Source organism: Leuresthes tenuis, unplaced genomic scaffold (assembly GCF_036924035.1).
Source record: "Leuresthes tenuis unplaced genomic scaffold, fLeuTen1.0.hap1 SCAF_24, whole genome shotgun sequence".
NCBI lineage: Eukaryota > Metazoa > Chordata > Actinopteri > Atheriniformes > Atherinopsidae > Leuresthes > Leuresthes tenuis.
Window position 1 is genome coordinate 25,023,233 of NW_027325378.1, and position 16,949 is coordinate 25,040,181.

General features: G+C 44.9%; 1 protein-coding gene across 1 annotated transcript in view; it reads right to left on the bottom strand.

The window, feature by feature from the left end:
• trdmt1 (tRNA aspartic acid methyltransferase 1) overlaps positions 1-11,475 on the bottom strand; it is a 62,702-nt gene extending 51,227 nt beyond the window's left edge. Inside the window, exons 1-3 of the mRNA XM_072378897.1 lie at positions 11,317-11,475; positions 10,375-10,484; positions 8,101-8,177 (exon numbers count right to left, since the gene is read on the bottom strand). Of these exons, the coding sequence (XP_072234998.1) occupies positions 8,101-8,177; positions 10,375-10,484; positions 11,317-11,380 (251 nt within the window). The 5' untranslated portion in view covers positions 11,381-11,475. The remainder of the gene's footprint in view (positions 1-8,100; positions 8,178-10,374; positions 10,485-11,316) is intronic.
• Positions 11,476-16,949: the final 5,474 nt, after the last annotated feature.

Here is a 16,949-nt window from a genome sequence, read left to right on the forward strand (position 1 = left end):
ACCTAGAAATTCTGTCCATAAAAGTTAGGAACTGAATCAGTGACAAAAGACAGCCCTGACAGAGTCCAACTCTCACCGGAAACGTATCCGACTTACTGCCGGCAATGCGGACCAAACTCTGACACCGGTCATACAGAGACCGAACGGCCCCTATCAAGGGGTCCGGCACTCCATATTCCTGGAGCACCCCCCACAGGACTCCACGAGGGACACGGTCGAACGCTTTCTCCAAGTCCACAAAACACATGTAGACTGGTTGGGCGAACTCCCATGCACCCTCCAGGATCCTGCTGAGGGTATAGAGCTGGTCCCCTGTTCCACGGCCAGGACGAAAGCCACATTGCACCTCCTGAATCAGAGGCTGGATTATACGACGGATCCTCCTCTCCACTACCCCCGAATAGACCTTACCAAGGAGGCTGAGGAGTGTGATACCCCTATAGTTGGAACACACCCTCCAGTCCGCCTTTTTAAAGAGGGGGACCACCACCCCGATCTGCCAGTCCAGAGGCACTGTCCCCGATGTCCACGCGATCCTGCAGAGGCGTGTCAGCCAAGACAGCCCTACAACACCCAGAGCCTTGAGAAACTCTGGACGGACCTCATCCACCCCCGGGGCCTTGCCACCGAGGAGCTTTCTGACCACCTCGGCAACCTCAGCCCCAGAAATGGGAGGCCCCATCTCCGAGCTCTCCAACTCTGCCTCCTCCGAGCACGTGTTGGTAGGATTGAGGAGCTCCTCGAAGTATTCCCCCCACCGACTCACAACATCCCTAGTTGAGGTCAGCAAAGCCCCGTCTCCACCATACACAGTGTTGACTGTGAGCCGCTCCCCCCCCCCCCCCCCGAGACGCCGGATGGTGGACCAGAATCTCTTCGAGATCGTCCGGAAATCGTTCTCCATGGTCTCACCAAACTCCTCCCAAGCCCGAAGCCGCAGCCCGTTTGGCCTGCCGGTACCTATCAGCTGCTTCCAGGGTCCCACTGGCCAAAAAGGCCCGATAGGACTCCTTCTTCAGCTTGACGGCTTTCCCTCACCACAGCAGGTTCGGGGGTTGCCGCCACGACAGGCACCGACCACCTTACGGCCACAGTTCCGATCAGCTACCTCGGCAATGGAGTCACGGAACATGGCCCATTCGGACTCAATGTCCCCCACCTCCCCCGGGATATGGTTGAAGCTCTGCCGGAGGTGAGAGTTAAAGCTCCTCCTGACGGGTGATTCCGACAAACGCTCCCAGCAGACCCTCACAATAAGTTTGGGCCTGCCAGGTCTGATCGGCATCCTCCCCCACCAGCGGAGCCAACTCACCACCAGGTGGTGATCAGTTGACAGCTCCGCCTCTCTCTTCACCCGAGTGTCCAGGACATACGGCCGCAAATCCGATGATACAACCACAAAGTCGATCATCGAACTGCGGCCAAGAGTGTCGTGGTGTCAAGTGCACATATGGACACCCTTATGCCTGAACATGGTGTTCGTTATGGACAGTCCATGACTAGCACAGAAGTCCAACAACATAACACCACTCTGATTCAGATCGGGGGGGCCGTTCCTCCCAATCACACCCCTCCAGGACTCACTGTCATTACCCACGTGAGCATTGAAGTCCCCCAGCAGAACGAGGGAGTCTCCGGTAGGAGCATTCTCCAGTGCCTCCCCCAGGGACTCCAAAAAGGGTGGGTACTCTGAACTGTTGTTTGGCGCATAGGCACAAACAACAGTCAGGACCCGTCCCCCCACCCGAAGGCGGAGGGAGACTACCCTCTCGTTCACTGGGGTAAACCCCAATGTACTGGCACACAGCCGGGGGGCAATAAGTATGCCCGCACCTGCTCTGCGCCTCTCACCACGGGCAACTCCAGAGTGGAAGAGAGTCCAACCCCTCTCAAGAGGACTGGTTCCAGAGCCCAAGCCGTGTGTCGAGGTGAGTCCGACTATATCTAGCCGGAACCGCTCAGCCTTGCGCACCAGATCCGGCTCCTTCCCCAACAGAGAGGTGACATTCCACGTCCCAAGAGCTAGCTTCAGTAGCCGAGGATCAGACCTCCAAGGCCTCCGCTTTCGGCTGCTACCCATCTCACAAGGCACCCGACCCCCTTGGCCCCTCCCACGGGTGGTGAGCCCGTCGGAAAGGGGACCCACGTCATGCTCCATGGGCACAGGCCCGGCCACCAGGCGCTCGCTGCCGGGCCCCACCCCCTGGCCTGGCTCTGGGGGGAGGCCCCCGTGTCCCACATCCGGGCAAGGGATGACGAGGTCCAAATTTATTTTTCATCATAGGGAGTCTTTTGAGCTGTTCTTTGTCTGGTCCCTCATCTAGGATCTGTTTGCCTTGGGTGACCCTACCAGGGGCTTGAAGCCCCGGGCAACATAGCTCCCAGACTCATTGGGGCACGCAAACTCCCCCACCACGATAAGGTGACAGCTCATGGTGACAGCTCATCACTGATGACCTCCTGAAGCAATTAACCGATGACATCAAGCATGCTCAGTGTATTTCACTGGCAGTGGATGGGTCCCCAGACAGCACAGACCAAGCCCAGTTATGCATCTTTGTCAGATATTTCAGCAAAGTGAAGGGAGAGGCACTCTACTGCCACACCAGAGGAGAGGACATCTATGAAGTCATCATGCAGATGCTGGATGAAAGGGGGACTGACATCTGTTAGAAAAATTATGGAGTTATACTATGAGAAAAGCTGAAAGAATAAAGGTTTGTGTGAAGGGGGGAGGCTTCCTCCTACCTTTTGGGTACTAATAACACTGTGTAGCTATTGAAATTGTTTTTGACTGTCTGGACTCAATTTCCCATAACATTGAATGGCTAGTAATGTTACTTTCCCATAACATTGTGTGGCCAGTAAATATAAATAATATAAATAGCAACAGTACAATTTTGTGAGTCAGACAACTCTGAGCCAGCTTCCTGATAGGTTGTGCGGACTTGTCTCTTTCTTGCAAGAAATAAATGTTTTGTGTTAATTGTATCCAGCGACTCTGAGCCTAACTTTGAGAGAATTTATCTGACACATCAAAACTACAGTGTCCATTGCAACTGATGGTGATGGTGGAGAAGGAGAAGGCAGCTGTACAGTGCTTGAAAGAAAAACATCCCAACCTGCCGTCATACCATTGTATAATACACCAGTCACTACTGTGTGTCTTAGAAAAGAATATTCCAATATCATGGACATTACTATGAAACTTGTGAATTAAATGAGAGCCTTGTCTGCCCTTCAGCATCATCTGCTACATAACATTTTTCACTGAGGTGAGTTCATCATGGTTTCATTTGTGTGTTGTTTTTTTTTTTATTGTGTGGTGCCAATCCTACCAATAGGTAGGACACTAAAGGCCAAATGATTGTGCAAGTATACACAGAAAAACAATCCTGTTTCTATTCATTTTACTGGCAAGTGACAACGGTTGTTGTCATGAAAACGAAATGTATGTTCTGTCAGTTGATGTCAGTTATAGTCAGTTTTATAGTTTTCTTTTAAGTGGAGTAAGGAGATGAATAAATGATAGAGACTTACCGAACCATCGTCTCTTTCTCTTCAAACTCCACATTGGTGACCCCGGCGACTGAAATATGTCGGTAGAGGCAACCTCGTCTTTCGCCGCTGTAACAGCACTTGTTTTCGCAGCTACGGTTAAGCTACCGGACTTTTGGCAGCACGACCCAGAGCCATGGTTCCAGCACGTCGAGGCTCAGTTTCATCTGCGCGGCATAACCATGGACGACACGAAGTATTTTCACATCGTCGCAGCTTTGGATTCGGCCACCACACTCAGGTTAATGGGACTGCTCCGGCACCCACCTCAAGCCGACAAGTATGCAGCACTGAAGAAGGAGTTGCTGCAACTGTATCAACTCTCAGATATGGAGTGGGCCGATCGTCTGTTGTCTCTGACTGGTTTGGGGGACAACAGACCTTCTGAACTGATGGAGAATATGTTGGCACTGCTTGGCTCTGGTGATACTTCATTCCTTTTCACCCACCTGTTCCTGCGCCAGCTTCCACCTCCTGTACGCACAGTCATGGCCAACTCTCCCCTGATCCACACTAAAGATTACAGAGGTTTGGCCGAAGAAGCGGACAGACTTCTGCTGCCATCCAGACAGTTCTCAGTGCACTCCCTGTTGCCATGCGTGCATGATAAGGACGACTCTGTGGAAGTGACTGCTGTCACGGAGCACTGGAAGAGGGAGAGCAGTCTGTGCTTCTATCACCGCCGCTTTGGAGTGAAGGCCCGGCGTTGTGTCCCACCTTGTTCCTTTCAGCAGCCGGGAAACGAGAAGGCCAGCACTCACTAGCAGCTGTGTGTTCCGGCAACGATGATAGGCTGCTTTTCATTGAGGACAGCGCGTCAGGACGACGTTTTCTAGTGGATTCGGGAGCACAGCGAAGCATCATGCTCCCTTCCTCTACTGACACTTTGGGACATGGACAGGGACCCCCGCTGGATGCGGCTAACGGCACTCCCATCCGCACCTTTGGTACCAGGTTCATGACAGTGTGTTTTAATGGGCGTGAGTTTAACTGGGAATTTGTTGTAGCATCTGTTTCTGTGCCCATTCTAGGCGCAGATTTTTTATGTGCTTACAGGCTGTTATTGGATGTATCTAACAGGAGAGTTATTGATGCTGTTTCTTTTGATTCCTACCCATGTACTCTGGGGAAGGCAGGGCCCCTTCTGGCAAATATGCTTGCTACAGGGGACATGTACCAACGTCTTCTCTCTGAATTTCCTGCCCTTACTGTACCAACTTTTTCTGCTGCTGTATGGACAGTCCAAGCACGGTGTAGAGCATTATATAACTACTGTAGGACCACCTGTTTTTGCACGTGCATGCCGTTTGGATGCGGCTAAGTTGGCCGTTGTGCGTTGTCGTTGTGCGACGCTCAAACAGCCCATAGGCTTCACCGTTACACATGGTTCCAAAGTCAGATGGGGGCTGGCGCCCTTATGGAGATTTCCCGCGCCTCAACAATATTACTACCAACGACAGATACCCCATCCCACACATTCAAGACTTCTCTGTGCATCTTTCAGGGGCAGTCGTTTTCTCTAAGGTCGATTTGGTGAGGGGCTACCATCAAGTGCCAGTCCATTCACTGGACATTCCCAAAACTGCTGTTATTACTCCTTTTGGGCTATTCGAGTTTTTGAGAATGCTGTTTGGACTGAAAGGGGCAGTGCAGACGTTTCAGCGGCTCATGGACTCTGTATTGAGGGATATGCCTTTCCTGTTCGTGTATCTGGTCAGGACCGAGTTTCGGTGGATTGTTTGAAACCCGCTCACGTGTTCCAGGATGACGCAGTTGAGCTGGCTCGCCCAGCCCGCCGCGGCCGCCCTCCCAACCCTATTCCTGATATTAGGCTTTTACCCTTACCTGTTCCTCCCTCACCTCCAAAATCTATTAGGCATAGTCGTAGGGGTAGGGAAGTTAGATTGCCTAACAGGTATACTTGAGGTTTTGCAATGTACACTGTTTTGTTGTTTGTTTGTTTTTCTGCTGGTTTATGCATGTTGCAACTTGGGATGTTATTATGTGTGTTCTGGGGGGAGCTGTGTGGCGACACTGATGAATTAGAACGCACACACAGATAACGTTCTATTTCTGGTCTCCATGACAACGGTTGTTGTCATGAAAATGAAATGTATGTTCTGTCAGTTGATGTCAGTTATTGTCAGTTTTATAGTTTTCTTTTAAGTGGAGTAAGGAGATGAATAAATAATAGAGACTTACCGAACCGTCGTCTCTTTCTCTTCAAACTCCACAATGTATACTTAAAGTCAAACATGTACATGCATTTTATTTTCACCAGACTGGTGTCCGTATGTTTCTCTTTTTATGAAAATGAATGTGGCTATTCCTTTGATTAATATTTGTAAATAAAAACATTGCTGGCACCACATTAAATTGACATGATAGTAAAAAAGTATTATTCTATTGAATGTGAAACTGAGAAAAACTCATCAACAAAGTTGAGAAAATTACATTAGTCTTATTTGGTGGTCTCAGCTCTGGAATAATGTACAGAAGGAAAACGGCTGAATGATTTATTTTAAAAATAGTTTAAAAAAAAATAGTCTTCAGCTTCCTCCCACCATCCAAAAATGTGTTATATTAAAGGTCCCATGGCATGCTTTTATGTTGTCATGGCTTATCTGCACTGTTGGTGTATTATAATTATTACCTCTAATGTCACCCAAAGCTTTAAAAAAAAAGAAGTATTCATACATTTTATTGTTTTTATGCTCACTTCATTCAGTAGGGTCACACTCCTGCCATAAGACTTTTTTCCCCACAATTTTTCACTCACATAACAGCAAGTGAAAGGCAGGATTACTCTTTAGGCAGCAAGTGCCCCTTGACTACGCTGTTTATTGTAAATTGCTCTTTAAAATAATAATTTCGTCATGCTCCTTTTTCCTTGTAAGCTGCTTGGATGAAAGTGTCTGCAAATGCACTCATGTAAATGTAACCACTGCAAGCGTCTTAAAGGCTGCACCACAAGACACAAGTAATCTGCTAACTTGTAGAGATCTGTACTTTGTTTTTGCCAAAGAAATGTCTCCAAGAAAATGTGTTTTTTGGTTGTTAAGGAAAATGAACCCTTTTCAGCTTTCCCAAAGATACAGCAATCTTGGATCAGTGGATGTAGTTTATTTTCCTGGCCAGCAACACAGCCAGGAAAAGCTTTGGATTTGTTTGCTAGACTTGATGGACAGCAGTTGTGTGAACAAGGCCCAGTACAATGCTGCTTAGAGGGGACACTGAAGCTAAAAGTCGAGCCTGCATTATCACTAAAGGGAGCAGACAGTTAGAATAGAATTTAGGAACAAAAACTGATGGGAAAAAATGTGCAGCTTTGACCTTATATTTAGTAATTTGGGGCTAACTGAGTTTAATGTATTGCTTTTGAAATGATGGATGATTCAGAAGTTAACTAGTGAACACTCTTATCAATGTATCTGAAATTTAAAGTTTGAGGGTGGAGTGTTCTACATCCACTACAATTTAGAATTGAAAATAATGAAATTCTGCAAATTGATTAACTAAGTTCAAAGAAATTGTCACAAATGGTGGTCTCAATGGATTTTAACGCAAAGTTCTTCAAGGCCATTAAAGTTGATATTTATAAGCTATTTGATAGCTTTTGATTAGATGCAGATGATTAGATGATTAGATGCAGTAATGATATTATCATTATCATTGAATACCATGCTGAGCCATGAACATTTCCTAGAAATTAACATATGCTATTCAACCTTGAGAAGATATCAGTAAATGTGTCTTTTATGATTGATTTAATATTGTGCTCAGTCTGGAGACCTTTTTTTCTCTTAGATTTTAAGATTTATATATATTACTGTAGATTTACAAAAAAAAAAAAAAACTTATTCCTTTGTGTTTAAGGAAGTAATGGAAACTGAGACTGCTTAGTTTGGAACGGGGTTTTCTGTTTCCACTGACAAAGAACTGGTTCTGGGCCAGAATAATACAGTTCCAGGGTAACACCAGCTCTTTGCTGGGCTAGAGGAAAGAAATGCTTACGTCAGCGGGGGGGTGGGTTGTTATGACCAACAACAATAGCAAGACTGTGAGAGGGCTCATATCTATTGCTGTGGTAAATATGAGAGGCGACTTAAAAATTGCCAGTAGCCTAATCTGTTTGTGAATTTGTGACAATTCCAGCAGGGACAAAACATCAGCTAACGTTAGCTCATAACAAAGGCTAACATAACCATCTCACATTCAGTTTTATACGTTATTAGGTTCGCCGTCCACTCAAAACCTGTCGATCAACACAAACATATTGGATCTCACGATTTCTGATTCCAATGAAGCACAGAAGCAGCAGCTGTACAAACGTGAAGTCATCCATTACTGTTGTCGTTGCTGTTGCTGCTTCTTCTTCTCCATGTTGTTGTTGCTTTGATGTTTGCGCCAAGGTGTATGCAAACGCAACGACGTAACTGACGTATACAGTGACATAATGACGTGGCTCCCCTTAGCACCCCAAGTACAGATCTCTATTCTCTCTGACTCATACACAGCACATAGTAAACAAAGAGGACCTACCTGGTGAAAGGCTGGCAAGGAGGGCTCATCATTATCATATCAAAAGATAACTTATTAAAGTCATCTAATGTTATACCCTAAAAAAAAGAAAAAGAGAAGTATTTCTATTATGCTGGTCATTTGTCCTTTAAACCAAATACAAATTGTATTCCTGTTAAGGAACAGAAGAAGGTTAAACTTCCTCATAGCATGGAACATCAATTTCTTTTACCTGAGACATGAGATATGTATTCGGGTAATTGTTCTGGTAGCACATGTTAGTGCAGGACTGAAATGAATGTAGACTGCATTGAATTCCAACTGCCGTTAGGTCAGATACACTACAGGCACCTAATGAAGAGGCCTCAGACATGTGTAATTACAATCTGTACATGACCACATTCTTAGGGAACAGATTGACAGGCTAACTTTTTCTGTTTTTTTTTGTTTTTACATACCAGTAGCACCACGAATGATGCTTCCTAACACCTTTACAGAATTAACATCCAATACAGATGAAATTGGGTTTGCCATTTGAATTTCCCCCACTGGGGGATGAATAAAGTATTTTTCTATTCTATTTAGTGCCCATTTCAGGAATATTTTGAACTCACTTCCAGGGTACTTTTGAGGTTTTTTAACCTTTAAATACACATTATAGTTTTTAAATATAAAGCAGAAGTATTTGTCTGGTTGACAAGTAAATATGGAGCTAAGTTCATTGCATTTTGAAATCATTACTATTCTGATGATGATTAAGATTATGATGCTATTCTTGTAACTGCTGTTGATAAAATATTACTATTGTGATGCTTGCAAGGCCATGGCTAGTTGCCATTTATTTGTCTTTTTTTTCATTTTCTTCTTGCCCTTATATTTATTGGTCAATAGAGGTACACATAACACATTATCATATGTACACCACACATCACCCTGCTGCGTCATTTGTTACTTTATATTTATCATTTACATGTTCTACCCTGCTACGTCTCATGTCCAAAAAAACAAGACTGTTCACTCCTTCACTTGCTCTCTAAATCACTATGAATCGTTCACTACATTAGAGAGCTAACTTGGGGATATGAGTAGCCAGCTGCTGATGTACTACAAGAATACAGGGGTGCTTTGTAATCTTGAGCCAAATAGTCAAAAGTTATGTGTCACATAAACAAACAACGACAGAATAAGTACTTGCAAAATCTGAGTCAATGGACAACACTTTGGTTGAGAACATGTTTTAACTGGCATGTCCCTCCTTTGATGGATGGTTAAAATGCAATCATAACTTGCTTTTGTAATCCTGATGCCAAGGTTTAAAAGTCAAAAGTTTTGCCAATGCTCTAAATCGAGGGGGTAATAGAAGAAACTTATGAGAGACCAGGCACAAAGTCTGCTCCAAAAACTGTCACTCAGGAAGAAGAGCGGTCTTCAGCCAATTGGACGGTTGATGGTTTGATCTCCAGCTTCTCCAGACTGGATATCAATTTGCCCTTTGCCACTGAACCCCTCTGATGCATTTCTTGGCGTGTGAGTATGTGTATGACAGAGAAAAAAGACAGACTGCAAATCCTGTTAGATATGTACTGAATAAAAAGTGCAGTATAAATGTGTCTGAATAGGTAAATGTGTCTTGTCGAGAAAAAGCACCTCATTTTACAGTGCACCAATACAGTAGATTCTATACTATAATCTAATCCATGGTTACTGTTTTCATTACAAAAGTTTAGATGAACTTAAAAAAAATATGGCACTAAAGCCGGGTCTTCTCCATCAAAATTTTGTTGATAAATCTCTCCTAGACACCCAACTAGGCATCCAGACTTACATAACCTTTCAGGCTTTACTTCACGACCTTTCCCAACATAGAAATGGGTACATATAAAAACAGTTACACCTGATTTATGGGCAATGTTAATATCCATGCTCTGCAGACTATTTGGTAGGTCAGAAAAATCCCAGTCACAACCAATAGCCTTCAATCTAAAATTATATTAATTTGTAGAATTTAGCCAACTGGCAGCAGAAGCCATGTTAAATGTTTTACCATTCAGGGACTATCAGCTGAAATTTCAAACAGCACAACAAAAAGGCTGACTCTATATATAGTAGACAATTTAAACACAACCATGAAGCATATACTATATTCATCCAGATAACACATACAGAAATAGATAGATGTTTTTAAATAGGATACTAAAGAACCATTTCCATCCGAAGATTACCCAATTACTGCAACTGAATAACTTTTTTGTTCACATGCAAGCAGTTTTGTCTCAAAGCTCAGTTATTACCAACCTCAATGGTCTTGTTCCAGAGGGGGGTGTCAGGAAAATTGTGTTTGTAGATTTGATTAGCTGTTGTATTTATGTCAATGGCAGCCACAACCTGGGCAGGTATGCCACTCTCTGATGGAGAAAAAGAAAATGGTTAGATAGATAAAGCTAGATACAAGTCAACGTGTCACAAAATAACAATATTGACTATAACCATAGAATTAACAAAAATCAAATGCTGTTATTGTGTTTATACCATGCTTATGATAATACTGTAAATAACTCAAAGTTATCCTCTAGTTGACACCAAGATGCGAGAGGGAGATATTATTCTGCTGAGAACAAACCCTAGAGACATGTATTTTGTTCATACATGACCTATGTATTAGCTTTGCGTTCAGTACAAACACAAATACTCTTTAGTTCATGTACAGGCTACTCTTTGAATAACTCTGGGAATGACCACACATGTACCTTATTGAAAAATGGTGGAGATGACTAGTGTTCACCCCTCAGGATAGCCAGAAGATTAAAATAATGATAGATGGTAATTAAGAAATATAAGTTGCATGCATACATACACACATATGCATACACACACACACACACACACACACATATATATATATATATTGGATATTTTTTTTCTTATAGTAGACAAATAAGGGAATGATGTTGACAGCTTCTTCCGCTTGTCCTTTTCCTAGTTGTTCCTGTTGACACACACAATGCGGCATTGACCAGGACAGCTGAGCATCCTCCTCCAATTTTCTCCAATTACTGCAACATCTGCCGTAGCTACCAGCAACCACCGACGCTGACAGCTGAAGGTCTTCAGTTAACGTGGACGTGAATCGTAACACCCTCAGTCGCCCGACCATACTCTACTGTGGACTCCGACGAGTCTCCGAATGTAATGGTGTTGAAACAAAAACAAATCAGGTCAGTATTGATCAATGCTTACCCTTTAAGGCATAATGCATCCCTCCTATGCCGCTATATAACTCGAGCACCCGTAAATATCCCATGACACGCTTCAAACCTTTGCTGATGTAGGTACCAGATCTGCTCGGGGCCCTGCGCCTGTTGGTGAACAAGAGGTCTTTGGCAGCCGTTTCTTCTTCTGCTACTGCTCTGGCCTCTCTTAGGCAGTCTAGGTTCGGTGTAAACTGCATACTGCCTCCCAGTGTTAAATAAACATCACTGCTGATCCTCCCTTCTGGGACCAGATACCGTACATACAATTGTGTCGGTCAATGACTAAAATAGTATGTTGTGGCGACACTGATGAATTAGAACGCACACACAAAAATAACCTTCTATTTCTGGTCTCCATGACAACGGTTGTTGTCATGAAAACGAAATGTATGTTCTGTCAGTTGATGTCAGTTATAGTCAGTTTTATAGTTTTCTTTTAAGTGGAGTAAGGAGATGAATAAATGATAGAGACTTACCGAACCATCGTCTCTTTCTCTTCAAACTCCACATTGGTGACCCCGGCGACTGAAATATGTCGGTAGAGGCAACCTCGTCTTTCGCCGCTGTAACAGCACTTGTTTTCGCAGCTACGGTTAAGCTACCGGACTTTTGGCAGCACGACCCAGAGCCATGGTTCCAGCACGTCGAGGCTCAGTTTCATCTGCGCGGCATAACCATGGACGACACGAAGTATTTTCACATCGTCGCAGCTTTGGATTCGGCCACCACACTCAGGTTAATGGGACTGCTCCGGCACCCACCTCAAGCCGACAAGTATGCAGCACTGAAGAAGGAGTTGCTGCAACTGTATCAACTCTCAGATATGGAGCGGGCCGATCGTCTGTTGTCTCTGACTGGTTTGGGGGACAACAGACCTTCTGAACTGATGGAGAATATGTTGGCACTGCTTGGCTCTGGTGATACTTCATTCCTTTTCACCCACCTGTTCCTGCGCCAGCTTCCACCTCCTGTACGCACAGTCATGGCCAACTCTCCCCTGATCCACACTAAAGATTACAGAGGTTTGGCCGAAGAAGCGGACAGACTTCTGCTGCCATCCAGACAGTTCTCAGTGCACGCCCTGTTTCCATGCGTGCATGATAAGGACGACTCTGTGGAAGTGACTGCTGTCACGGAGCGCCGGAAGAGGGAGAGCAGTCTGTGCTTCTATCACCGCCGCTTTGGAGTGAAGGCCCGGCGTTGTGTCCCACCTTGTTCCTTTCAGCAGCCGGGAAACGAGAAGGCCGGCGCTCACTAGCAGCTGTGTGTTCCGGCAACGATGATAGGCTGCTTTTCATTGAGGACAGCGCGTCAGGACGACGTTTTCTAGTGGATTCGGGAGCACAGCGAAGCATCATGCTCCCTTCCTCTACTGACACTTTGGGACATGGACATTGACCCCCGCTGGATGCGGCTAACGGCACTCCCATCCGCACCTTTGGTACCAGGTTCATGACAGTGTGTTTTAATGGGCGTGAGTTTAACTGGGAATTTGTTGTAGCATCTGTTTCTGTGCCCATTCAAGGCGCAGATTTTGTATGTGCTTACAGGCTGTTATTGGATGTATCTAACAGGAGAGTTATTGATGCTGTTTCTTTTGATTCCTACCCACGTACTCTGGGGGAGGCAGGGCCCCTTCTGGCAAATATGCTTGCTACAGGGGACATGTACCAACGTCTTCTCTCTGAATTTCCTGCCCTTACTGTACCAACTTTTTCTGCTGCTGTAGCCAAGCACGGTGTAGAGCATTATATAACTACTGTAGGACCACCTGTTTTTGCACGTGCACGCCGTTTGGATGCGGCTAAGTTGGCCGTCGCCAAAGAGGAGTTTGCCTACATGGAGCGGCTGGGCGTTGTGCGACGCTCAAACAGCCCATCATTACACATGGTTCCAAAGTCAGATGGGGGCTGGCGCCCTTATGGAGATTTCCGGCGCCTCAACAATATTACTACCAACGACAGATACCCCATCCCACACATTCAAGACTTTAGTTTTAGCCTTACCCTGCCCCTCCTCTGTGAAATCTCTTCAGGAGTTTTTAGGAATGGTTAACTTTTACAACCGTTTCATTCCTAGAGCTGCCCACATTATGCACCCTTTGTATGAAGCATTAAAAGGGAAAAAGGGTAACCAGGACATTGTGTTGACCATTGGAGAGGTTACAGGCATTTGACAAAGCTAAAACAGCGCTTGCCGACGACGCCTTGTTGACCCATCCCAACCCTGCAGCGCCTATCACCCTAACCTCTGATGCTTCTGATTATGCAGTCGGAGCAGTTTGTGAGCAGTGGGCAGACGGGGCCTGGAAGCCCCTGTCCTTTTTCAGCAGAAAGTTGCGAGAATCAGAGAAAAAGTACAGCACATTTGACAGAGAGCTCTTGGCCCTTTTCCTCGCCACACACCATTTCAGGTTCCTCTTGGAAGGCCGAGAGTTCACCGCTTTTGTTGACCACAAGCCCCTTACGTTTGTTATGGCCAAAACCTCTGATCCGTGGTCAGCGCGGCAGCAGCGACAACTTGCTGCTATTTCCGAACTTACAACTGACATTCAGCATGTTGCTGGGAAGGACAACTTGGTTGCTGACTGCCTTTCGCGTGCCCAGGTTGCCACTGTCCATTTGGGAATGGATTATGCTGAGATGGCTGCAGACCAGCTGACGGACTCGGAGGTACAGGCATTGCACACAGCCGAGTCTAGTTTGCGGTTGGAAAATGTCACTTTTCAGAATGGCAGTGTGACGCTCCTTTGTGACGTTTCAATGGACAAGCCGCGCCCAGTGGTTCCGGCTGCTTGGCACCGCTGTGTTTTTGATGCTGTTTACTCTCTGTTACACCCTGGGGTTAAAGCTTCAGTTAAGTTGGTGGGTGCCAAGTTTGTGTGGACCGGCCTCAGGAAGGACGTTAAAACTTGGGCTTCTACGTGGATAGCATGCCAACATGCAAAGGTGCAACGTCACGTTAAAGCTCCTTTAGGGCCCTTTCTGATTCCTGAGAGATGCTTTGAACATGTTCATGTCGATCTAGTCGGCCCTTTTCCCCCATCCCGAGGTTTTACTCACCTCCTGACCATGGTGGACAGGACCACGCGGTGGCCTGAGGCAGTTCCCCTGTCATCCACACCGTCATCAGAGGTTGCCCGGGCTTTCATCTACTCCTGGGTGTCGCGGTTCGGGGTTCCTTTGGACCTGACATCTGATAGGGGCTCGCATTTTACCTATGAGTTGTGGAACATGGTAGCTGGAAGCTTGGGGGTCAAACTTCACCGGACCACTGCATACAACCCACAAGCCAACAGACTGTGCGAGCGGTTTCATCGTACTTTGAAGGCTGCTCTCCGTGCATCTTTAGTTGACAGTAGCTGGGTTGACAGGTTGCCATGGGTTTTGTTAGGCCTGCGCTCTGCTCCTAAGGAGGACCTACACTCTTCCTCTGCTCAGTTGGTTCTAGGTCAGTCTTTGAGGGTCTCAGGGGAGTTCCTTTCTAGTGTTCCGGGTTTGGGCCCTAGTTTCACAAGGAGGTCTGGGTTACAGAGCGAGGCCAGAGTTTTCTCACCTGTGGCGGCGCACCACTGCCTTCCACAATCATACATTCCCAAGGATAAATATGTATTTATCTGCCATGATGCACACCGTTGTCCCCTGCAGTCCCCATATGACGGTCCTTTTCACGTGCTGGAAGCGGGGCCTAAGTATTTTCTGATCGAGATAGGGACTGGTCAGGACCGAGTTTCGGTGGATTGTTTGAAACCCGCTCACGTGTTCCAGGATGACGCAGTTGAGCTGGCTCGCCCAGCCCGCCGCGGCCACCCTCCCAACCCTATTCCTGATGTTAGGCTTTTACTCTTACCTGTTCCTCCCTCACCTCCAAAATCTATTAGGCATAGTCGTAGGGGTAGGGAAGTTAGATTGCCTAACAGGTATACTTGAGGTTTTGCAATGTACACTGTTTTGTTGTTTGTTTGTTTTTCTGCTGGTTTATGCATGTTGCAACTTGGGATGTTATTATGTGTGTTCTGGGGGGAGCTGTGTGGCGACACTGATGAATTAGAACGCACACACAAATAACGTTCTATTTCTGGTCTCCATGACAACGGTTGTTGTCATGAAAATTAAATGTATGTTCTGTCAGTTGATGTCAGTTATTGTCAGTTTTATAGTTTTCTTTTAAGTGGAGTAAGGAGATGAATAAATAATAGAGACTTACCGAACCGTCGTCTCTTTCTCTTCAAACTCCACAATGTATACTTAAAGTCAAACATGTACATGGATTTTATTTTCACCAGACTGGTGTCCGTATGTTTCTCTTTTTATGAAAATGAATGTGGCTATTCCTTTGATTAATATTTGTAAATAAAAACATTGCTGGCACCACATTAAATTGACAGGATAGTAAAACAGTGTTATTCTATTGAATGTGAAACTGAGAAACTCATCAACAAAGTTGAGAAAATTACATTAGTCTTATTTGGTGGTCTCAGCTCTGGAATAATGTACAGAAGGAAAACGGCTGAATGATTTATTTTAAAAATAGTTTAAAAAAAATTGTCTTCAGCTTCCTCCCACCATCCAAAAACGTGTTATATTAAAAGTCCCATGGCATGCTTTTATGTTGTCATGGCTTATCTGCACTGTTGGTGTATTATAATTATTACCTCTAATGTCACCCAAAGCTTTAAAAAAAAAAGAAGTATTCATACATTTTATTGTTTTTATGCTCACTTCATTCAGTAGGGTCACACTCCTGCCATAAGACTTTTTTTCCACAATTTTTCACTCACATAACAGCAAGTGAAAGGCAGGATTACTCTTTAGGCAGCAAGTGCCCCTTGACTACGCTGTTTATTGTAAATTGCTCTTTAAAATAATAATTCGTCGTGCTCCTTTTTCCTTGTAAGCTGCTTGGATGAAAGTGTCTGCAAATGCACTCATGTAAATGTAACCACTGCAAGCGTCTTAAATGCTGAAGTTATTGCACCACAAGACACAAGTAATCTGCTAACTTGTAGAGATCTGTACTTTGTTTTTGCCAAAGAAATGTCTCCAAGAAAATGTGTTTTTTGGTTGTTAAGGAAAATGAACCCTTTTCAGCTTTCACAAAGATACAGCAATCTTGGATCAGTGGATGTAGTTTATTTTCCTGGCCAGCAACACAGCCAGGAAAAGCTTTGGATTTGTTTGCTAGACTTGATGGACAGCAGTTGTGTGAACAAGGCCCAGTACAATGCTGCTTAGAGAGGACACTGAAGCTAAAAGTCGAGTCTGCATTATCACTAAAGGGAGCAGACAGTTAGAATAGAATTTAGGAACAAAAACTGATGGGAAAAAATGTGCAGCTTTGACCTTATAATTAGTAATTTGGGGCTAACTGAGTTTAATGTATTGCTTTTGAAATGATGGATGATTCAGAAGTTAACTAGTGAACACTCTTATCAATGTATCTGAAATTTAAAGTTTGAGGGTGGAGTGTTCTACATCCACTACAATTTAGAATTGAAAATAATGAAATTCTGCAAATTGATTAACTAAGTTCAAAGAAATTGTCACAAATGGTGGTCTCAATGGATTTTAACGCAAAGTTCTTCAAGGCCATTAAAGTTGATATTTATAAGCTATTTGA